The sequence below is a fragment of the Sceloporus occidentalis genome, unplaced genomic scaffold (assembly GCF_023333645.1).
Source record: "Sceloporus occidentalis isolate IW3139 unplaced genomic scaffold, rSceOcc1.0.p SCAF_28, whole genome shotgun sequence".
Classification (NCBI taxonomy): domain Eukaryota; kingdom Metazoa; phylum Chordata; class Lepidosauria; order Squamata; family Phrynosomatidae; genus Sceloporus; species Sceloporus occidentalis.
This window is the reverse complement of record NW_028317008.1, coordinates 725,112-750,964: the sequence shown is the minus strand read 5'-3', so window position 1 is coordinate 750,964 and position 25,853 is coordinate 725,112. Positions and strand designations below refer to the sequence as shown.

Here is a 25,853-nt window from a genome sequence, read left to right as displayed (position 1 = left end):
TACCCCGGGAACCAAAGTGGCTACACATCTTGTAGTCGGCTTTTACTACGAGGAAGTCGGTAACAACTGCCAGGGACACCCGGTAGACCCCCAGGCAAGGGTGTCAAATCTTCTCATTAATTTCATTGGGAGCACTTTTCTGCCACTGATTGGCTGCTTAAGATGTCAATCAGTGACAGTAAAACATCCACTGATTCCATTGGAAGTACTCTACTGCCACTGATTAACAATTTATTATGCCAATCAGTGACAAGAAATTTTAGAAAGTATTTGAAAGAAAGTATTTTAGAAAGAAAGTGAAGAAAGTATTTGAGTAATCTGATGGATAGAAGGGACAAAGGAGAGAGATTATAAAGTTATGTGTCCACAGCATAAATAGGATGGGTTAATATGCTTGGCAGGAAGTACAACTATTACAATTCCATAGCATATGAGCCATAATTTCTGACTTATTCGTTTTGATTGTTCTAGGAATATTGCCAAATACATTATAGATTTTCAAAATTAGTATTTTCATTATGTTAAGTGCAAAGTGGAGAAAAATGAATTGAAAATTGAAAAAGTCAATGATAAATACAAATAGAAAAAACAGTTGAATACAAAAAGGTAAAAACAAAGAGGCTTATACATTATACAGTAAAACGCCGGTAAGACTTCTGAGAAACAATTCAATGGAGGTAGACAATAAAGGCTGATTAGACCCCTTTGTGATGAGGATGTTGAATATTTTAGGATTACATTAGGTTCCTTTCTGCTGATTTACCTATGATTAGTAAATTCATAGATAGCACTATGATCAGAGTGAACATGCAATAGAATAGCATTGACAATAAAGAATATGGGTAATATAATTTGCTTATTTTACATATGAAATATGTTGTGTAAAACCAGGCACTGCATGACAATAGGCCAAATCACACTATGATATTTTACTATACAATACAAAATTACTTTATAAACGGCAATGTATATCTTGGGTACTAGAGACTGTAACCATATATTTTGGGTTAATTTAATAAGCCCCACATTTTACCATACAGAAATTCAGTGAGCTGGTTGCACTTGACACCTCAGCTTCTAAAAAAACGTCCAAGTCCCAAGATGGGTCCTAGTAACCACGGTGGGAAAGCGATCTAAATTTAAACTTGGTAAGTAAAGTTAAAAGTGGTAAGTAGGTAGTAAGTAGGTAGAGATGGGACATAAAATGGGTTCACTAGGATTGCAAACCTGCTAAACTTTAATAAGCACATTTCTGACTAAAATCAAATTATTATCTTTGTTTACAAGTGGACAAATAAAACATTCTAGCTGAAGTATCGTTTTATCCATAGTCCCGATAACATGTACTATATTGGTTACTAAAACAGATAATTATCCCCGGACTATTGTCAACCTGTTTTTACATGGTTTTACTGGTTATTGCATTCTTAAGGGAAGATGTAGGTATTTATTTAGTTTTTGTGAGAAATTTCAGTTTCCAGTTAAACAAGAAATTAAGGAGCTTGACATACTCGATTGTGAATTTAGGATCAATTAAAAAGTTAGGTCAGTAAATATCTGAGATGAGCTTACGTTGGTGCACTTATGCAAACTTGAGCTTTGGTAAAACTTGCTTTGAATTTTAACATGTAAACTGCTTTTTCATAAAGAGGATTTATCTGGTCCACTGGGGTTTAGCAATGAACCAAAACTAGAAGGGAAATGTGGATTCCATCACCACATGCCTATAGCTAAACTATATATATATATATATATATATATATATATATAACTATAAACTATATATATACACATACACATTTATATATATAGGTGCATATATTATATATATATATATGTATATATATACATATATAAACACACATATACATTTGATCTTGATGCTCATATAAAAATGCCACATTAAGCTTACAAGAAAGAATCACATCAAACTTTTTAATGTTCAGGTCTCAAATTTCAAGGTTACTAACTAAAGTTCTTGTTTAACCCTTTAAATGCTGGGGCCAGGGTACATTTTTCCCCATAGGAGGCTGGGACTATTTCCACACTTTTTAGATTTAGGAGACAACTTTAGAAACAGATTACACTTTACCTACATTACATTATATTTATTTATAAAGCGCCAGCCGATTCCGCAGCACTGTAACATTCATTGGAACAATTTATAAACACATACAATGACAAACTGGTGCAAAGGAGAAGAGGGCCCTACTCTTGCGAGTTTACAATCTAGTCAGTGGTTGAGGGGAGTGAGACAATATGAGAAGACTGCTTGGATGGGGATGAGTTGATCGGGTTGCGATGATGTGTTGAAGCTGTTTGTTCAGATGGCTTTGATAAGGATGATGGTTGGGAGCACTGTAAAGGAATGTTGTACGCTTCCCTGAACAAGTGGGCAGAAAGTCTGACGGAACAGGGAAGGGAATTCCACAGGAGGGTAACGGCATGGGTGAAGTCCTGAATACGGGAGTGGAAAGAGGTAACAACAGTAAAAGAAAGCCGCAGGTCGTGAGAGGAGCGAAGAGAGCGGGCAGGGGTGTATTTGCATAGGAGGATAGAGATGTATGGTGGTGCCGAGTTGTTGAGGACTCTATAGGTCAGGGTCAGAAGTTTAAATTTGATTCTGAAGGGTATGGGGAGCCAATTAAGTGATTGGCATAGTGGAGCAGCGGATGAGTAGCGGCGGCAGAGAAAGATTAATCTAGCCTCAGTGTTGAGGATAGATTGAAGCAGTAAAAGGCGGGAGAGGGGGAGACCGGTTAGTAGGGAGTTGCAATAATCCAGGCGGGATATCACAAGGGAGTGGATTAGTAATTTGGTGGTATCTTGCGTGAGGAAAGGGTGGATTCGGGAGATGTTTTTCAGGTTTAGGCTGCAGGTTTTCGTGAGGGACTGGATGTGAGGGATGAAGGAGAGAGCAGAGTTGAGGGTGACACCAAGGCAGCGAACGTGGTCTGTTGGTTGGATAGTGGAGTTATCAACAGTAATAGAGATGTCAAGAAAAGTGGACAGAGCAGATGGCGGGATTACCATGAGTTCAGTCTTAGAGATGTTGAGCTTTAGGTAATGGGACGCCATCCATGATGCAATTCCTAATAGACAGTCAGTGATGCTAGTTAGAAGAGAGGGGGAAAGGTCAGGAGCAGAAATATAGGGTCATCTGCATAGAGTAGGGTGTCATCTGCATATAGGTGGTACTGGAAACCAAGGGAAGAAGTGTAGATGGAGAACAACAGTAGATAGTGGTAGGGGAGAGGAGCAAGTTCCAGTAAATGAGACACTAAAAGTACGGTTAGAAAGGTAGGATTTAAGCCATGGGAGAGCCATGTCACGGATGCCATGAGCATGGAGGGTTTGAAGGAGAAGGGGGTGGTCGACTGTGTCGAAGGCTGCTGAGAGGTACAAGAGAACAACCAGTGATAATTTTGTTTTAGCTGTGTGGAGGTAATTAGTAATCTTAGTCAGTGCAGTCTCCATTGAATGCTGTGGACAGAAACCAGATTGTAGAGTACCTAGGGAACCTTCAAGCCTAATGGCTTAGCCAATACATGTGTAAACATGTGTAAACTAAAAATGTTTAATACAGCAAAGTATTATATACTAATTTGACAGGATCTTTTTCTGATATGAAAACTGTCATATGATATTCTTACATAACTGGAAGATATTACTATATGTTGTTATGTATCATGTTAATAAAGACTTTGGCCTGTATTAACCCCAACTGACGTCTTTATTTAGGGGAATGGCAAATGTAGAAATTTTCTTTGGCTGTTCATTGATTTATCGACAAATGGATCATTTTCTAAGGAACAAGAAACAGTATTAATATAAAGTGAATATGTGTATGAAGCAAGGAATGAGATTGCACTAAACACTGATTTAGTCTTGGAGTAAGTGGTATATATGGATTGATAATTATGTGCTGTAAATCAATGTTTTTTTCCCCAGTAACTGTTAAAATGTCACTTACGTGGAACACTTACATGTCATGACCACACTCACACATGGCAGATAAACTTGACTAATAGATAATTTAGCAGGTATAAGACATTGTGTAAGGATGGAAAAACACTGTAAAACCGTTTTAATATATTTTGATAATACATTTAAATCAAATAATTCACCCTAAGCTCTTCTTTCCCAATTTGGCCATTTTTCATAATGTAAAGAGACCTTAATTGGACCTTGGTCTTATGTTCAAGTGAGGATAGTCATATTCCTAAAATTATATAGGACAATGAAAGCTTCAGACAAATATTTAGCCATGTCATTAAAGAACTGCATTTGCCCAGCCCAGATGGCACATTATAAGTTTCAATACACCATATGATTTTGGAATCCTATACAAAATGCGAGCTAAGAAGCCCCTCAAAGAGGTGAGGTGCATGCTGGTAAGGAGTTTGTTATAAGCACAATTAAATATGTTTCAAAAACTTTTGAACCATTTAAGAAACAGTTAAGCGGTAAAACTAAGTTGATTCATTAGCCAAGTGGTTCATCGTGTTAAGGGTTACCTGTACATCCAGCCCTTTTTTGCAGAGACACCCTGTACGCTAATGACAGCCTGGAGTCTCCCATATCAGCAAAAACGAGCATCGCTGGATTTCAGCCAACAAATTGTTTGTGACGGCACTTAGTGCAAGCGCTGGTACACTGGTATAATAGGAATACCTTTCAGGGAAGACCCTTCCAGTAGCCGTCAATGCTGAATCATCTGGAAGGTCTTTGGAGGAGAGGAGAAATCTCTAATTGCTACCCCTGATGGCTGATCATACACATTGCAATCAGCAATGCTAGGCGATTGAGCCATGCTTGCTGATTACAAAATCATCAGTGCAGGGGAGAACATAAGGATGTGAGTGAGAAACAAAGGTTCTCTCTTCACAAGAAATGAAAAAAGTAAAAAAACGTATCTTTTTTAAACAAAAGTGCTCTGACATCCTATGGCCCTAGCACCACAAGTAAAAAATTATATTAAAAAAAACCTTGATGAGACCAGATTAAAAAAGAACCTTGGTGCAGAAGGGGTTAATAAATAGTGAATAAACTGCTATAAATATTATGCCATCATTATGTGTAAGTTTCTCATTGTCAATTGAAAAATCACTTTTACCATTATATTATTTTATTTTTAACACATCTATAATATGTTTGCTACAATATCAGTGAAAACCATATTGATACTTTTGATAATTTTCCCACATCAATGGAAAGAGTTGACTTGCAAGTGTTTAATGAAGACATGCTGTGAAGACAAAGCGGTGAGAAGCTGTAGAAAAGCTTATGATTATAGCAAAGCAGAAGCAGTCCTTAACTCCCACACAGGTTACAGCTTCTATACCCGTGCTACAGAAATAGGATGTACGGAGAAATGATTCTTAACAGAATGTATCACTACACATCTCTTTTGAATTTTAAGACTGTGTTCTTTCACCCAACATGACTAATTATATCATTATTACACAGAAACGTTACTGCAAATAGACACAGTTACGTGATGCAAGAAAGGGTTATATACATATATCTAAAAGTTAAAAAGAAAAAAAGTATATATTTTTTTGTGAACATACATACATAGGACATCTGAGTTATGACTTTAAAAAACCCATAAACCTTGGAGAAAGACTAAGAGCTATTGGATACGATAGATACATTAGTTGCAGTAACAGGTTCTAGCATAACTAGTTATTTATAGAAATCTAGGTACAGAGGAAAAAAATAATCAATAAATTCTAATACAGGCTTACTATTTTGTTTGCTATTACTTTCAATAATTTAATCAGATCCTTAACATACAATGTTCATTGTTTAGTCCCTCATATGGTATATGGCAAAAAGCCTTCTACTAGATAAATAATAGGATCTCAAACATATGTATTAAATATTGCAATACTAAACTGAGACATTGCCGTGTCTATGCTGCCATGTACAATAATGGAAGAAAACATATAGGAAATTTCGCAATGCCCTTTATACTGATGCTTATACACTCTCCCCAAAATACATAAGTGAATGAAATATTGACTTATCTTATAAAGGTGGCACATATGCATTTAAATTTCATTTGAACAGTCATCAGTTCAAATAATATTTTAGCCTTGAATCCATTTATCCTATGGAGATATGAGCGACAAATCTAACCTTGCTTTTTTCTGATGTATGCAGCAGATACAAACAAGTAACACACAATTGACAAAACAGAAATAGAGGATATGATGGGTATGTAAGGATTAAAGATGGGTGACATATACTTAGCTGTTTTGGCAAAAAATATTTTTAAAGGTAATTTAAAAACTCACTTTTCTTATGAAAAACATTAACAGAAAGTATGGACAAAGGATTTTTGGAGCCCCACTAGAAAATTCATATTGTAAGTTTTAAATTAATGAAATACTACTAATTTAAATGGAACATTTACCTAATGACATCCTAAAGAAAAATGTCCTTATATTTGCAATGACCCACTCATTAGTTTCTGTTACTTTCACTGTGGACTTGCAGAACATATTGTGCAAATGATAAAACCCAAATAAAGTTTTTCTTTGATATCCAACACCAGCTTGCTTTAAAAAATGATGGCCTCCAAGAGAAAAAAAATGCCTTTCACATTTCTCAAAAATGCCATTTTTCACAGACAAATCACTATGTTGAATGTCTTAATTTGCAAAAGGGAAATGTATTCTCTACAAAAAAAAGCAGTTCAGTCGTTCGAAAGCTAAGTAAAATCCATCTTGTCACAGCATTAACGGCAGACTCTTGCTCGCCAATTAAACCGAAGGAAGTACAAAAGGTTAGACATTTTTCCTTGCACATGAAAAAAAATCAGCTTTCTTTTCATTGCCTATGTTAAAATAACACTACTAACCTAAAATAATGTTACAGACAAAAAAAGGTTGTTTCAGTTGTTATAGATGAAAGTCACAATTTTTTTCCCCTAGCATATTTCATTCCAAAAGAACATTTTTTCTGCACTGCAATGTTCTCTATGTTTGGTAAGGAACTTTTTACAGTGTTTCATTAAACCAAACGAAAGAAAAACAAAGCAACAAAGAAATCTGGCATACCACTTGCAAATAATTAATCAAAGTGTCTTTATGGAAAAACAAATAAATAATATTGTTTAACTCCTCATGAGAATTTTGGAGATTATCCATAATTAAAAAAAAGAGTTTTATGAAAATTAGTTTGAGTTTGCTGAAAATGTTGCTTAGCATTGTAAAATGAGCTTATGCTTTTGGAATGGATTTTTTTAACTCATTGAGAGCCAGAAACGTAACCATACACAATGTACTGCTCCTACTCCAAAAGTCAAAGGGATAAATAGTTGTGTTATATGTTGGTAGAAAATGTGTACGTTATCATTGGGATCAGAGGTTACCTTTGTTATTCAAATATATGAGTAACATTTTTCTATGGGAAGTATAGCAATTCACTGTCAATGTTAATCAGGCGGGGTGTACCCAGCCACATGGCCAAGTGTCCTACCTAATACTAAAATAAACTGCAGAGTGATGGCATAGAAGTCATGCCTAAAGCTGATATTAACCTCAATACCAGATAAAAAAAACATTTCAACCTATGTAGTCTGCCCATTTTTTTTTTTTTTAAGTATGAACCTAGACATAATTGGTTCTTCCTCTTGTCTTAGACTTAGGATATCCATATGTCTATACCATGCATGTTTAAATTCCCTCACTGTATTAGCATCCACCACTTTTGCTAAGGCATTCTGAGCTAAGCTTATCAGGGTCAATCCTACCATATAGACAATCTGGATGGCACTGGTAGGGGCCCCTTCCTTGAAGTTCAAACTTATGTTAATGGAATAGGGGATCCCATAAATATAGTTTGAGTAGGTCTGTAGATAAAGACAGAAGTCCTTAGGCCGGCACTACTGATAATAAATGTGTGATGCTAAGTCAGCATCACCATAAGTAGGTAGGAAAGGCACAAATAATTTGAGAGATATCAGACCATCTTACTGCCCCTATTGTGAGAAGAATGGGCTGTCCACAGAATAGCTGCCTGCTGGGCCTCTGATGACACAACTCTTTATTCTTGTTCCCTTGCTGCCCGAGAATATAAGGACAAAGGATGCTATGTTATAAAACTAGAAAATCTCATAATGCACTGAGTAGCAGGTAGGCGCAGCAGGCAGCTCTTCTTTAAACTAAATGAGGCTTTTGTTGTTGGTTTTGCTTACAACCGTACATGTATCCTCGGTAAGCTAAAAACCAAATAGACTGCAGTGTTTTTTCAACATGTAATTCATCTTGACTGTTCATGTATATGCAAGTTCTGCAAACCGTTCTGCTCAGTGTCAGAAAGCATAATAATTGATTTAGTAAAGTGCTCTCTAGTGCCATATGCACCAAGTTAACCCTATTCCATATTCACTGCCATGATCCATTAGACTCCGATACAATGGTTAGGTCCCTAGCAACACTACCCCTGCATTGATTTCTTTAATATTATACATGCATACAAGCTGGACCCCTATTGACTTTCATTTTTTGTTGTTGTCATTTTTATGATCTGCCAGTCTGTCTATATGAACATAAACTAACATATTATATACTAATATATAAAACAACAATATAAAAACAATACTGTATATCTGTCTGGTCCTCTCTCTCTCTTTCTTCTCAATTATTTTTTCTAATCTTTCCTTCATTCTTTTGTCTCATTTCTATTTTTCTCTCTGTAACGGGAACCAGGAGGTCTACAGGGACATCCCTGGCAGTTGTTCCCGCCTTCTTTGTAGAAAAACACAGCAACAAGATGGGTAGTGAAAATATAATAACAGGATAACTGACAATTTGGTCAATTGTGTCCTGTTACACTATCCTTTCCTTATTTCTCACTCATTTCTGGTTTTCTCCCCTCTATTTTCTTTTTTGTTTCCCCCCCCTTTCCCTCCATTTTACCAATCTCCCCTATCACTTCACTCCTTTTCTCTCTTCTTTATTGCATCTTTTATCTAGTTCATATCTTCTCTCTAGTTTCTAGCCTCTTCCATCCTTTGCTCTCTTTCTCTTCTCTGTCATTTCACTTTCTCTCACACCCTCTCTTTTCTTACATCTCTCTCTCTCTCTCTCTCTCTCTCTCACACCCTCTCTCTCACACCCTCTCTTTTCTTACATCTCTCTCTCTCTCTCTCTCTCTCTCTCTCTCTCTCACACCCTCTCTTTTCTTACATCTCTCTCTCTCTCTCTCTCTCTCTCACACCCTCTCTTTTCTTACATCTCTCTCTCTCTCTCTCTCACACCCTCTCTTTTCTTACATCTCTCTCTCTCTCTCTCTCACACCCTCTCTTTTCTTACATCATTCTCTCTCTCTCTCTCACACCCTCTTTTTTCTTACATCTCTCTCTCTCTCTCTCTCTCTCTCACACACCCTCTCTTTTCTTACATCTTTCTCTCTCTCTCTCACACCCTCTCTTTTCTTACATCTCTCTCTCTCTCTCCCCCTCTCTTTTCTTACATCTCTCTCTCTCTCTCTCTCTCACACCCTCTCTTTTCTTACATCTCTCTCTCTCTCTCTCTCTCTCTCTCACACCCTCTCTTTTCTTACATCTCTCTCTCTCTTTTCTTACATCTCTCTCTCTCTTTTCTTACATCTCTCTCTCTCTTTTCTTACATATCTCTCTCTCTCTTTTCTTGCATCTCTCTCTCTCTGTCTTTTCTTACATCTCTCTCTCTCTTTTCTTACATCTCTCTCTCTCTCTCTTTTCTTACATCTCTCCCTTTTCTTACATCTCTCTCTCTTTTCTTACATCTCTCTCTCTCTCTTTTCTTACATCTCTCTCTTTCCTTACATCTCTCTCTCTCTCTCTCTCTTTTTTTACATCTCTCTCTTTTCTTACATCTCTCTCTCTCTCTCTCTCTCTCTCTTTTCTTATCTCTCTCTCTCTCTCTCTCTCTCTCTCTCTCTCTCTCTCTCTCGTACTTCTTATATGACTGCACTTGTAACTCCCCTTTTTATACTGTAAACTCTAAAGCTCTGTTGCCTCAATATAAATACAAATATACATATGAACATACAAAAATAGGTGAACTAAGTGGGAAAAATTAAAATTAGTTTCTAATGTGCTACATTTATTAGTCGCATTTATTATTACCATAAATATTATCCACAACTGCTTTCTATCAACCGGTGTGATAAATTAAGTGATAAACGAGCTAGGGGTAGTTGGGCCTGGAGCAAATTAATACCTATGAAGCCAAACACCACTTTGATGATATTACTAAATTGCTTAAGTGTTTCAGTGTTGTTTTTCTGAATGGGTTGTTGAATGGTCATACAGGTTGCCAACATTTGCATGATTCCCGACTATACGAATGGTTTACATATAAACATTATAGCTCTTTCCACACAGTGGTAAAGGGCATTCCAAATGGCAGAGCCTGGTGTGATTACCCCAGTTCCCTTATTCATTTGACAGCCTTGTATTTGGAATTTATTTAAGTACAGCCAGTTGGAGAGAAATACACATTTCATCCAAACAATTAAATTATGCAATATGAAAGGCCAACCCTGGTAATGTGTCCTCCATGAAGGGCTTATACAGTGGACCTTGTTTTATTAGCTAATAATGCCCAAATGCACTGTTTGGTTCCTAAAACACTATCTTATGACTTTAATAACAATTTGACTAATTACTAAACTGAAAGTTATGCAAGAATAACTACTTACCAAGAAGATGGAGACAATGTTGACTAAACACGGGTATACTTTGCACATTTCCAGTCACTATAAGAAAACATGCTCAGTTTCCATTTAGTCACACAAACACTTAAGCCAAACGACTGTACATTGAATTAAGAGTCAAGAATGTCTTTTGCAGAAGCATCTGTTTCATCCAGGGGAAAAATGCAAGCCATGATTCCATATGAATACAGGCAGAAGTTAAAAGAACAAGCAACTACCGCACAAGAGGTTTTAGAGTGTCTCCATTACTCCCCAAATCCCCGTCTGATTACTACAGATTAAACGAGTGTGAGCAGATGACTTGAACTGGAACTGCATGATTTATAGCAAATAATCAACATTGTGCATAACTGTCAAAAAGTGAACACCATAAAATGAAGAATGCATAAATTAAACAAGTGTTGTTTTACTATGCAATGAAATGAGTTGATCTGCACGGTTTCTCGGACTCCAGTGTTAAACCCATGAGTACAACAACTGAGAGGAAAGGATTTTTGGAACCCACAAATCATTTTAAATATGTAAACATAGTAACAAAGCATTTGGAGGCAGATAAGAACCATTCGGTAGATCTAGTCTTTCTGTTTTTTCCTACTGTAAAGACTCAAACTTACATAGTTACATAGTTACATAGTTATATAGGCTGAAAAAAGACATGCGTCCATCAAGTTCAGCCTTTCCTATATCTGTTAATTTGTTGCTGTTGATCCAAAAGAAGGCAAAAAAAAACCCGGTTTCGCTCTTTCCAATTTTGCACTAACCAGGGAAAAAATTCCTTCTTGACCCCAAAATGGCAGTCAGATTTCTCCTTGGATCAATAAGCGGTTTCCCCATAATTACAGATTATATCCATGAATATTATGTTTTTCCAGGTATCATCCAGTTGCAGTTTAAACGTCTGAACAGACTCTGATAAAACTACATCTGCAGGCAGTAAAAAACCCTTTCTGCTTTAGACTAAATCTCCTTTCTTCCAGTCTAAACCCATGACCATGTGTCCTATGCATAGGCCTGTTTATGAACAGATTTCCACACAATGGTTTGTATTGGCCCCGAATATATTTATATAATGTTATCATATCCCCTCTGAGGCGACGTTTTTCTAAACTAAACAGATTTAAATTAGTTAACCTTTCTTCATAACTATAGTGCTCCATTCCTTTTATTAATTTTGTAGCCCGCCTCTGCACCCTTTCTAGTGCTATGATATCCTTCTTTAGAATAGGTGCCCAAAATTGCACAGCATATTCAAGGTGCGGCCTTACCATTGATTTATATAGAGGCAACATTATATCTTTATCCCGAGACTTGATGTGTGACAGTAACAAATTAAGCAGACTTTGTATACCTACTGCTCCTGGCATTTACCTAAGAACTACAGTTTCCAGATTTTCTTGATGAGTAGCCTGTAGTGGTCACCTGCATATAATGCAGTCGTTTTGAATGTATGTTGCTATCTGTCATGGTCTTGTGTCATTGAACCTGCTCTCTACTTATGATTTTTCAAGCTTTTTAATGGACATTTTTGGATGCTTTGTGCTATGACTCCTGCTAAGTGCATTTTCCTTATACAGGGTACCTTAAGTACTAAATGTCTGTCCCACCCTGGTGATTGCAATATGATTAAAAGATGGAAACTACTATACACAAGCCCAACCTTAATGTGAAGCAAAAAGGCCAGCTGCCATAGGAGCAGAATTGGCTTACGGGCCCACAGAAGATGTCCCTTGGGCCCCCTCAGCAACCACCATAATCTGCAGGTGAATGTCTAAGCAGCTACCAGCACAGATCTCCCCACTGTTTCCTTATAATCTCCTGTTGAAGGCTACATGGTGTATGATGTTATATCCCATCTCCCAGCAGGAGGTGGCACACAGACGAGGTTAGGGGAGAGGACCATGCCAGTAGGAGAACACAACTGCTGACAATAAGGTATGAATGGAGTAGGTGGGGGACATCATCTTGTTTAATAACAGGTCTAAATACACACAGTAGGGCTTGATTACTAAATCATGAAGTGAGAGGAAATATTTTATCTCATAGAAGGATTTAGCACATAAACATCACAAGGTATCCAAGTTGCATAACGTTTTAATTTGATATTTCAATGGGTTTTTTAATAAAAAGTAAAATATTCTTAATTCCACACATTTTCAGATAATGAGGAATAAACGTGAACCTAAGAAATGTATATTTATTATAAAAAGACTGCAACATGCACATCTTTATTTTTCAATAAAAATCATAACATGACTTGTCTGGAAATAGAAAATGTAATCCAGTTATTGGTAATCAGTGCAAGCTGTTGCAATCAGCAGTTGGCTATAATCAAGTCAAGTTGTGTTATGATTCGAGGTACAGTTTTTCACATAAATGTTATTACAGAATAAGACTCTATAATATATAGTGATTGCAAATGTATATGAATATATAAAAGACACTAAAAAGATATTTATACTAAATGACATACCCAGTAGTTTGTAAAAATAGCATAAAGATGAGATTGTAGCCATGCAGAAAAAAGTGGTTTTCATCTCAATTATAATTATTGTATCTGTCAGTTATGATAACACCAAGGAATTCCATGGGATTTGCCTGGAGGTTCCAAGAACCATAGCTTTCCTTTAATAAGTAAAATGATCCACGTAACACAAACCTGAAAACATTGAAGATAATAAATCACAGTCTTTAACACATATTCCTTTCCTACTTTTATTCACAGCAATTACTGTTTTTTTTTTCTTATTAGTACCTCGTACAACAAGATGAACAGCTGAGTTAATGAATACATAATTTAGTAGAACTTTGTTTATTTTGCTGACATTTAATACTCTGTTAACTTGACTACGTTAAATAAAACCATGGTGCATAAAGAGAATGAGTACCCAAATCTGAGGTATTAAAAAACAGGTATTAAATGTCTTCAGTACAAATTCAAATAAAAAATATAATTTGGAAAATTGCATGAATTTAGATTAAGCAAATATATTATCGTTGAAGAGGTAATATGTACTTCACTGTCAAGCAAGCTGAAAAACTGGTTAGAGGGACAATGAAGAGTGACGGTAACCCCCACTTAATGGATTTTTGTGCAATGATTCTAATATGCTTTTTCACATAATTCCTCTGAGTTTAACTTGAATATGTTACTAACTTGGTTTCTAATAACAATGGACATTTTTTGAATAACGTGAAAACTTTCCAGCAGCTCTCCCTTGGAGGAGGAAAGGACAGGTTTTGTTGGTAAAGCTTGACCGGTTACGTGGGGGGGGGGGGGGGCAAAGGAATACCAGCAAATAGAGGTGTCAGTGGGAAGATCCCAGGCAGGGAGTGTACTAGAGGACTGCATTGGGAGGCGGGTCCCGCCAAAAAACTTGCAGACGCGGGCGGTCTTCCTGGGGCTGCGGGCGGGCAGTCAGGCACTGTACCTGCAGGTCCCGGTAGACCCTGTGAGGGAACAGCTCGAGGGCTTGAGGGACTGCGTGGGAAATCAGGTAAGGAGGCGGGCGTGATTGGCCACAAATGTGGCGGGAGAGGGCGTGATTGGCCACAAATGTGGCGGGAGCGGGCGGGAGTGGAACACCCACATTGCGGGAGCAGGCGGGAGCGGGATTAAAAACAGCGAGAGCGGGATTAAAAAAACCTGGCCCGCGCAGGGCTCTACCTGGTACTACTCCTCTCAACAATAAGATGAAACACTGCACCACAAACCAGGTCCTTATTTCAGATCTAGGAATCTGGGCTAAACACAAAGAGCTCCCCTGTGTCATAAAAGGGTATAGGAAGTTCTGCAAAAATGTAAGATCATAAAAGTTCAAATGCAGCCGTTTGCTGATCTTCTAAACTAAAGGACAACACATGCACACATGCCATATTTACCCCAAATACACCCCACACCCCAATTAAAGCCCCATCAAAATATCATTAGTATTATTAATATTTTAGGAAAAAAATAGATTTATGTTCAAGCTAATATTGTATGAAATAAAGACGCCTGCATTACCTTTGGGTCCATGGGCATCCTGGTTGGGTGTGGGGAGGGTGCTTTGCAAGTTGACTAAGTTGAACTTCAAATTTACTATAATAAATAAAGGGGGGGCAAAAGAAATGGCAATCCACATCAGGACAATGGTTGCGCTCTCTCTCCACACTCTGGGTAATCAGAACAGATAGAGTACATAAAACCTTTGGAAAGGCAGTTCCATTCACGTTAAATCAGAAAATGTTCTCCACCTCCCATAGGTTATTTTATTATCTATTAACTAATTTTAGTTATATGTCATGGTTCTATAGCCCTTAGGTTTATTTAATTACATCACACCCCTTGGCTCTGGTTTCTTTTGGGTTTACTTATGTATTTATTCATGCTTTTAGATCTACCAAGTGATACAAAACAAGAAAGCACAATCAAGTTATTTCTGTTTAAGTCAAATAATATTTACCCAATAATACCGCATTTAATGAAACATAGAGATTTTGAAGACTTTATAAAAGTCTTATTTTAACATCAAACCAGCCATTTTTATGACAGATACCAGGAAAAGATCCTTGCCCCTTTCCTTTTTTCCAGGGTTAAGACCCAAAGATATGTAAACTATAGGATTGTGTCCCCACATTGATCTTCTGCATTTTTATCATCTTTTCTATTCCTTCCAATCTCCAAACTGCTCTGACAGCAGCCCATAAAGTATTGTAAGAGCATGGGAATTGTTCAATAGCAGCTGGTGCAAAGAAAAAAAAAACCTGACATTCTTATTGTGTGGGAGGCATAACAAAATCTGAATCTAAAATTAATTTTAAAAAATAAAACCCCTGACTCAACTACTTAAGTTTAAAAGGTCAATTTTCCACTCCCAACAAATTAAGATATTTACCAAAAATACACAGTAGTGATGTATAAAGAGAATGGAGATTGGTGAGCTTTTCAGATGTCTTACGGAGATTCATTACATTTCAGTCTATTCTCTTATTTAGTCTTTGAACACTGACAGCCACCCTCATAGCATTATGAACACCATTCTCCTTCTGTTCTGGCAATACATGCTAAATATTGCATACAATTCTTTAATTATAGACATAATAATAATAATAATAATAATAATAATAATAATAATAATAGACTTCATAAGCACTAGGATACTATGGCTGGTAGACATCTTACATTGTAGTAGATATTCTGTAGAAACACTGATATATTTTCCTGGTCTGTATAACCATACCTAGGAATTCTCTAGGTTTGACTCAGCATCTCCAGGTAAAATAACATTCCAACAGAATGGTAAGCCTCTGGTAAGGTCTACCTGAAATACTTTTTTTTATTCTATACCAGCTGATGTGAGCTGTACAGAATGAGGGATTATTTACACTACATTTTCTCTCTTTTTATTGAAATTTATTTAAACTGCTCAGAGTAAAGAAAATGTTACCAGAGGGCAGTATAAGGATAATGCTGAGCTAAATAGAGTCATTGTAAGACTTACTAATGTAGCTATGCATTACTGAAGACCCACTCCAGCAATATTCTCCTTCTAGAACAACTTCATAATGCACAGATAATATAGAGAGATTTATACAGGCATTTAACTACAGTACCATCTATACCCTTCTAACACAAGAACTTTGACAAGACTGCGCCTTTCTAATGCGTGGCTTATTTGATGTGATGGAATGTTTCATACCTGCTCACTTGCAACTCATGGTTTAATGACATAACATAACCCTAAGGTCAGACTTTTCTATTGTACTACCATCAAATTTGCAAGATTGCAAGCATTTGAGAACCTGTACAAATAGTCTAAGGACCACAAAATGGATTGTTAAAATATGCTCATTATGTTTCTTAATATTAGAAGACACTAATATTGTGATGCTCTACATGAGATAATCTGTACACATCCTTCATGTCTTGTTCCTTGGTATTACCACATTTTACTATACATCTCATTCTAACGCTGCAAGAATCAATCATAGTCTACCAATGGAAATAATAAATGTAATAATTATGGCCACATTGTGCCTTTTCTGACAACCAGAAAAAGTGGGTCTCTTGTCAATCCTTGTTATTTTGAGAAATGGTATAATAGGTGCACTATATAGGCTTTTGGAAAGCAGGTGCCCATTAATGAATATAGGTCTTAATGAGATTTGTAGACAGTTTTTCTGCATTCATAATTTGTAGTTAAGTGACAATATTATAAATGGCTTATTCTTCACTGTGGGAAACCTGTAAGTTTCTTTTTCAATACAAGTGAACCTATTTATAGATACCTAGTTTAGGCAAACCATGCATCGCATAACCAGACACAGTGTAGAAAACACACAAAAAAAACATAATTATCACCCATCATTTTCCTCCAAAATCCAAACCAAATAATAAAAAAGAGATGGAAATATTTTATTTAAAGCTCCCATCCCCTTAGCAAATGGATGGAATTGAGGAATACGTAATGTATTGTAAGCATTACATAACATGTTGCATACAGTAATTTTGTTCCAGAAAACTGGAATTTGTACAGACCTGGGGGTTGCCATTGTAGGTAGTTTTGATAAGTTTGACATTAATGAAAGAGCTCCTACTTATAGTAGAATAGTGTTTACTAACAATTAATATTATAAGCACTTGATGTACACTATATGAACAAAAATATGGTGACACCTGATCATTACACCAACTGGGACATTATACCAGCAAGGTCTATAAAAACATGGTTGGATGAGGTTGGTGTGGAAAAGCTTGACTGGCCTGCAAAGAGCCCTGACCTCAACCTCATAGAAAATCATTGCAATGAACTGGAATGGAGTTTGCGAGTCAGGCCTTCTATTCCAACATCAGTACCTGACCTCACAAACACTCTATTGGAAGAATAGACAAAAATCCCCAAAGAAACACTCTTGTGGAAAGTCCTCAGAGAAAACCGGAAGCTGTTATAGCTAAATATTAATGTCTATGTATTTATAATGCAATGTCATAAACATCCCTGATGGTTTAATGAACAGGTGTCCCAATACTTTTGTCTATAAAGTATATGTCTAGTAGATTGGTCTAAAAATGAGCTAAAACACACATATACAATTGAGACAAATATATGTATACAATTCCTGTTTAAAGTCCGTGTAATTTCCTGCACAATAAGCAAAATAAGTAGCGTATACCTCCATCACAAAAAAAAAATGGAGGTATTAAATGGGTGATTATTAATGGAATGCAGTAAATGAATGATAAAGCATGTTCCAAAACATAAAACACAACACAAAATAACTCTCCATTACATGATTGTGGTTAGGCTCTATCACTTTCAGATATTTCATTAGTCTAGAATTTAATTGAAAATCAAAAACCTGAACAGGATTAAAAGTTTCATAAAAATACAGTTAGCATTATTCAAATCTTATACTTATGTACATATTAGTCAAATGCACCATTTATTTTCAAGGATTTTTAACAGGCTTGACATTTTTTTTCAGTGCCTTTCAGATTCATGAATAAAAGGTTAATGCCAGTTCATATTCCATATAAAATGTCAAGGTAACATAATCCCATTACCCATGTGACATATTAATCTATCATGTGCAAAATATTTATTTTAATATATTATGTTTTGGTTCTCCAACATGTTGAGGGAATTGATGATATGTAGTGTTATTATTTTTCTTTTTTACACCTTGCTGGTTGGTTTTTAGCATTAAACTTCAAGAAATTGGATGCCTGAACCAATAATTATAGGGGTCATGACTGCAGCTATGTTTGGGGGCTCCCTGCAACAATGTTTCATAAAGAGAAGAAGGGAGAGATCCTACATTTTTCTTAGCCAGAGCTGTTTTATAGACAGAGCTGTGTAGATTTTCACTCTGGACAGGGTTTATGAGGTGGTACTTCAAGGTTTCGGCCTCAACAGGCTTGGAAAGGCATATCCCTCTACAGGCTTATGGTACCTCATGTGTTGGAACCTACCAGAGGCTAGTGGACTGGCAACTATAGGGTTGTTATGTTGTTAATTATTATGCTGTATTTTCAGTAATGCTGTGACGATCACACTAGCCATAATATGTTGTCATTAAATTGTACACCCAGAAATCTGTAATACCACATTAAGATTTACATGAAGAGGTACATAGTGGAATTGAGATCAGCCTGTTTATCCCAAATAAACCATGAAATTATAGACATGTTCTCCATTCTCTTTAAATGCATTGAATAGTGGATATTTGTTTACTTATAAATCGTGTCAACACTCCAGTCTTATTAGGCTGTATTCATTAGGGTACAAAAGAGTGTAAAATAAACTGCAAGGAAAAGCATGCAATAAAGGTATAAAAAATACTGACCTCAGAACATGTGTGGATCCATTAATGGTTGTGGTAGAACATGGAACTGTTTGACCTAAGATGGAAGGCCTTCGATATTTCTCATCCCCACAGCACAAAATGATGAGGAAGGCACGCCTGAAAGACTTGTTCAAGAAGGCATACAGGAAAGGGTTCAACCCTGAATTGATGTAGCCTAACCAGAGAAAAGCTGTCCACAGCTGCCCTGGTACTGAATAGTTTATGAAGGGGTCAACTACATTGGTGATAAAAAATGGGGCCCAGCAAAGGCAGAAGCAGCCCATGATAATACACAGCGTCTTGGCAGCTTTGGTTTCAGTTTTCATCCTATGAGTGGTATGTTGATCTGGATGATGATGCCGGTGGTCAGCTCCAGCGCGTTGCAAAACTCCAATCTGCCTAGCATGTTCTCTAGCTGTCACATAAATACGATAGTAAGCAAGCACCATTAAGAATAAAGGGATGTAAAAAGCCACCACTGAACAAGTTATCGCATAGGGCTTATTGACCATAAAAATACAGTTTGTTGAATTGGAGCCTTTGCTGAATTTTCTCTTTTCTATCTGAAAAAGGATAAGAACAATAATGTGCCTTTACATACATTCTTACACAAAACAATTAAAATAAAATAACACAACTTGACCTGGAATTGTTTTCATTATGGTTAATCAGAAACAGGAAACACAACTTTTTAACCAGTTAATGCTTTTCCAGCTTATGGTAGACATGTAGATTTTACAATTATCTTAAGGATAAGCCAAGATAGTTTTCTCCAAAGTAAATTACTGATGACCAATGAGAAATACATTTTTTAAACGTTGCGCTTTTCATCACAGCACTGGTACAGTTCTTGATCTTTTAAACCATTATAGTGCAATGAAAAAGTAACACTCTACTTAATTTGTTCTATCATTTTATTCATTTTCTGAATTAATCTGCATAGATGAGTTACACAAAGCTAGAGAGTAAGATATCGGTGCTAGCGGCATTTTCCGCAGGCTGTTTAACCCCGTTAATATTCTGCCACATTCTTCCTTCTATGCGCTGTCATTCATACGGATCCTAATTCTGCACAAGTCTGATTATGGTAATTGGAACGGCTTTGAAATGTCTGTGAGCTTTCCAGTTTCCTTCATTTCTATGACTCATACGTTGCAGCAGTTGAGCATATCACTTAAATGAATTTAATGCTTATCTTACCATACGTAAAGCATTTATAGAACAGGTATAGAACAAGTACAATAAGACTATTAAAAACAAGCCACTATCGGTACAGTGACTCAGAGCATTTGCTAAGAAGGATTTATAACCACAGTTTCAGAAACACTTTGGTTGAAAATGACGTTCCTCTATAGCCGCTCATTTTTTAACACCAGAAATAACTGGAAAATGTGCTGTTAATAAAACAGCTTACAGTAAAACATTAAAATATGGATATTACAAAAAAGTAATACAGAAGAAAATGGATCATGGTTACACTTTAAAGCAGTTCAGGTGGATTTTTATTATATATGAATATGTATATATAAAAATATATGCATACATTGACTTTTTAGTAGATTAAATATTGTATTTGGTATAGTATGAAATCCTTTTTGAATTAGTTTAAGTATAAGCAATGCATGGATCAAAGTGGTGGTATTTTAGAGCACTTTTTAAAAGTAGGACCAACATATTTTAGCTTCTGGTCCACAGATCTCTATTGGAAGATGTAAAAGAACAAGGCAGCAACTGTGAATGTAGTCCAGAAATGTGAAGCCAAGATTTAAGGATTTATCTAAGTGTCTGAGCAGTTAACTGACCTACGTGCCAGTTTTGCTGAGTTCCTTCATGTCATCTTCTAGCGTGGATACCCCAAATGAAAATTGTAAAAATTAATTTTACCAGGACCAGATTGGCCATCTGGCCTATGCCATGTGTGCATGTGCCCAAGAACCCCTCCTACCATGAAGGCTGCGCAAGAAACTGATGCAATTATGTGGCATGCAGCTGCCCTTTTTATACATGTAGCCAAAGACTACACTTACACATCTAGGCTTATATAAAAGCATACCAACGACCACATGCATGTGTATATATGGACCAATGTTATATGCTAGTCCGATCCTAGTTACTACTTACATATGATCAAAAAAATACGTTGTTGGAAGAACATTCCACAGCAAATATTTTTTATGAACAGGGCAAATATAATGCGCATGTTTGTTTTTTGAAATATACATACAAAAAATATATAGAAGAAGAAATCTGTACGTCTTTTGTTTGGGTTACTCACCAAGTCTAGAATTCCAATGCTGTTCCAGCCTTGCATGATTGGGAGGAAGGATATAAAAGTTGGAATAATCCAACAGCCACTGAGCATCAGAGCTATTCGTAGTGGGGTCATCTTATTCCTGTAAACCAGAGGCTGGCAGCAGATAGCGTAGTATCTTGAAAGACACAGAACAGTCATGTAAATAAAGACGATATCACACACAGAAATGGAAAATGCTTTCTACAAACACAGGGAAATGTGCATGTCACCTGGAAAAAATGCTTCATTAGAGAGCACTGTCTATGTATTTATTCAGGTACAGAGACAGTAAAGCCTTGCATCCAATAAGCCTTAGATTAAAAGGAAGTGCGTACCAGACTGTAAGCTTGCAATGCCAGGGTCCTTTCCTCTTTCTGTGCCAGTATCTAAATTTATGTTAATAGTATTGTAAATTATTATTTTAATGCTAGTGTTAACTTTAAAACGCCCTCTATTGTAATATAGCACTACAGAATCTGCTGGTGCTCAATACAGAAACATAATGTAATGTAATAAAGTATTTGCTCATGTATGTGCTCCAGCATACCTCTTAAAATTAGCCAAACACAGGTTGTGTTTGGACATCTGTGATGTGGGTCAACTCTTCTAAAGCATAGATAAAAGCGAAAAACCTTACTCAAAAATAATGAAAGCATCCTGCCAATGGCATTTAAAGATTCCGCTTTCATTTCAATACATAGTATATAAGCTCATTTGCGTAGGGCCCTCCTTGCTTTTTGTTTCTAAAAAGTCTAAATTGTTACTTGATGCACTACTTGTTATGTCCTGTTTTCTCGTTGTACAGTGCTGCTGCACTGTGCTGTGGTACTATATAAATTAATAATACTAATAGTAACAATTTAGAACAAAAATAATAAAAAGTAATAATATTAGCATTTTCTGAATCGGTATGGAAAATCAACAGTAGGTTGCAATTGATACAGCTTTTGGGATATAACAACAGCAAAAACTTTCAATGCTGTCTAAATGTATAATGAAAACAATTAAAGAAACATGACTATTCTTTATTTTAAAGAAGAAATCCCATGAATGAATCAGTGAATTGGGGCACTGATTAGTTAAGGTTAGAAAAAATGGGAAAAGGGGAGGGGATATTTTCAATAGACACAAATCCATCTGTTTTCCAAAAATCATAAAAATCTTGCCTTAACACATACCCTGTGCAAAAGATCCTAAGCAACATAGAAGCGTTGGTGGAAAAAGCGCAGGAAACTATTGCTAAGCTTACTGTGATTGGCAGTGACTGGTGGCCAAATGGCTGCATTAAAAGGATCCAATGCTCCTAATGAAGTATGCTGGTCTATCTGCTTTTTTGGTTTCTTTGTTCAAAATTAGACTTGCAACCCCAGCATACCAAATATAAAAAATCAACAGTTTTGAAACCATAATATACACCTTATATACTATATAACTGCTGGGAAAGTATGGAAATTCTGTATAGCTGAGGAAGTTCTTAAATAAGCCCCCCTGAATTGATTTTTAGGGTATTTTTGTCAATTTAACTAATTTTGTGAGGATGATAAATAAATAAAAACAAATTCTATTTTTCTCTAGTTTTTACTGGGTTGCTTATCTCAAATTTTCAGCTAATCATGTAACTATGATATCAAACTATATCATTATTTCTCCTTGAAATAACAATATACAATTTACATGGGTACACAGTTCACAGAAAAGAGAAGTAATGGTTGAACCGACATATGTAGAAATTGGCAAATTAGCTCCGGAATTTAAGGTACCAAAAAATACAGAAAATGAAGAGGTTAAAGTCCAGAAAACATGCCTCTATGTTTGATGATGAGATTGATGATGAGATTGATAATGAGAACAACATTGTTGCTGTCTGTACTGAGTGCGTTTGCTAGCTAATATTGGAAAAAAGAACCCCAATGACAGCACCCCTTAGCAGCCTAGGGCTTTAGGCAGTCACCTAGTTGGCTTGTATGGAAGGCCTGCCCCTGTGTGATATTATTAGTACAAATGTTAAAGTTATATAAACCACAAGGTTAAATATTTCTAACTTGTTATCTTCAGAATCATGCAAAAACATGTGAAAATGTAGAAAAAACTAGTGAATAAACTATGTTATTCTAGATAGAAATATTCATTCAGACAATTCCTTTGGTACACACTAGGCTATGTAACCTAAGATTTGTTGAGCTTTGTGCTGTGAAAACAGCCAACCTTGAATCACATTTTGGTAAAAAATTTAGATGATTCACCTCTTTTGTGTGTTCATATATCTCACAGTAATAGGCCTGAAAATTGACTTTAAAATAGCTATTCATCATTCTTGTATGAATCCTTACTTTGTCTCTACAAGGCCATCATAATCTATTTTTTGGGGGAAGTTATACCTATAGAATAAACCTAACCTCTGTGAAACCTGGTATAATTATAAGCAGATTGACCAATAAAGGCACCATCATTTCCCAATGGGTTATTTTGTCCTTGACAAATGGTTAAGAATTTCTCATCTGTATAATTTGCCTAACAAGGCAGTTCCTGTTGTAATCATAAAGTCAGGTTCAAATGTCTCCAATTCCATCTTCCTAAAACATGTCAAGAAACATTCTTCCATAGACTCTCTGAAAACACACTTGCTTCCTCCAATATAGGTGATGTCGATATACCTACCATTTGCCATTTGAAACATTATTTTTCAATTATAAGATGTTGGATTTACTGCACTTTTTCAGTTGGGTCATATAAACATAGAGTTTAAAGGCAGGTAAGAACCTTTCGACTCAACTAGTCTGCCCTACTAGTCTTTAATATTTGCTGTAAAAACGTCAAACCTCGTTTGTTCCTGAGTCTTTTTTTTATATTCAAGATTTTTATTAGCATTAAACTGCAGCTACTACAATTTAATTCATTCTTTTAATTTATGAAAATCATTATTTTAGACATCTGTACCATCCGCAGAAACATATACCTTACCCTCAGTAATATAATAATAATATCACTAGTAAAACTATTAAACACAATGGGTCCTGGTACAGATCCCCAAGGAACCACAGTAAGACACAAGTAAAACCTTCCACTGAAAAGCCACCATTAACAACCACCTTCTGTCTAACATCCAAACACTGCACTTTGACAACCTATCGCTCCCCTCTTATGTATTTTTTTTAATTAGGTTATTTTTACAAAATCTCACAAGCAAGTCACTTACATTTAGATATTTAACAATTCTTTCCTTTAATATGGTTTCTGTTAATTTTCCCGCTACTGATGTAATCATGTTCTATTTTGATGCAACCGATAGAATTGCGTTATCGTGATTGCCTATGCTTGATTCCAGTCGAACACTGTTCTTTTTTTATTTGATATTTATTGTTAATATCATGGAGCGTGTTTCTCATTATCAATTTACATTATAACTGACAGGTGAAATGGAAAGACCCCTAAAGTTGTCATCAAACTGCACCTACTTGTTTTATGTAACATGACATGCATGTCACTGGTAAAATTAAAGATTTATCATCCATGACTAGCCGGTGCTTCTTCCCATCATTACTATTCCATTTGCCAAGTACAATTTGATGTTGCTGACAGTATTTACATATAAAGATGCAAACGGTGGTGTGCTGCTGAGTTACAAATCACATAATGGGGCATTAGAGGGTGATTATATTATTCATTTCCGCTGCAAACATTTTTACCACATTACAAGATAATGCAGAATACATTAAAGCTAAATTGATGCTAATAATAATAATAATAACTGTATTCTATATGACCTGTGTTCTCATATTCCTACCTTGGAGCTGTTTCTCCTTATGTCACCAGTATTACTACAGGATCATTCTTCTTGTATACAGCAGACGTTAATAGGCATGGAAAACTTATATATACCGTATTTACTACCAAAAAAAAAATACTCAGGAGACTTACTCCAGCACTTATTTCCAGCACAAGGCACAAAAACTTCTAAAACAAGTAAGCACAAAATAAAGTGCTGTATTTAGTAATGTAGTCAAGCATAGATGAAAACATTTTTACTTTGTTAAAATAAAAGCCCTTTATATGCAGACCTGAGGCTTCTGTTGTTGTCGTGTAATATATGACATTTTACTGATTCTTTATGGTATTGCTAATGAAGTCGACGTTATCTAATGAAGGTCAGTTCCTGCGCAGACTTTGAATGCAGAGGTGAGCCTAGAGTAACTGGCACCTGGGTGCAGGATTTCTTTGGCACCACCCCGACTCCCCCAGAACTAACATATGAACACTTACACACAGACTAATACAAGTACATATTAACACACAAAGTCACTCTAACACACGCTAACACACACTCATTCTTCCACCATACACTAACAATGTACACTAACTCAAGATTGTAAGTTAGCGAGCAGGGCTCTATCCACCTAATGTATCGGTTTGTCTTAGTCTGTCAATTCTTGTCTTGTCATACCCCTTGAACATATGTATTGTATTAAGCGCTGCGTAAACTGTTTGCGCTATATAAATAAAAGATAATAATAATAAAAATTAT

The 25,853-nt window shown here is 36.1% G+C and overlaps 1 protein-coding gene across 1 annotated transcript in view; it reads right to left on the bottom strand.

Moving 5' to 3' along the window:
* The window catches only part of LOC149299401 (5-hydroxytryptamine receptor 4-like), a 224,478-nt gene that overhangs the window by 46,364 nt on the left and 152,261 nt on the right, over positions 1-25,853 (bottom strand). Inside the window, exons 6-7 of the mRNA XM_089485975.1 lie at positions 21,314-21,467; positions 19,039-19,601 (exon numbers count right to left, since the gene is read on the bottom strand). Of these exons, the coding sequence (XP_089342101.1) occupies positions 19,039-19,601; positions 21,314-21,467 (717 nt within the window). The remainder of the gene's footprint in view (positions 1-19,038; positions 19,602-21,313; positions 21,468-25,853) is intronic.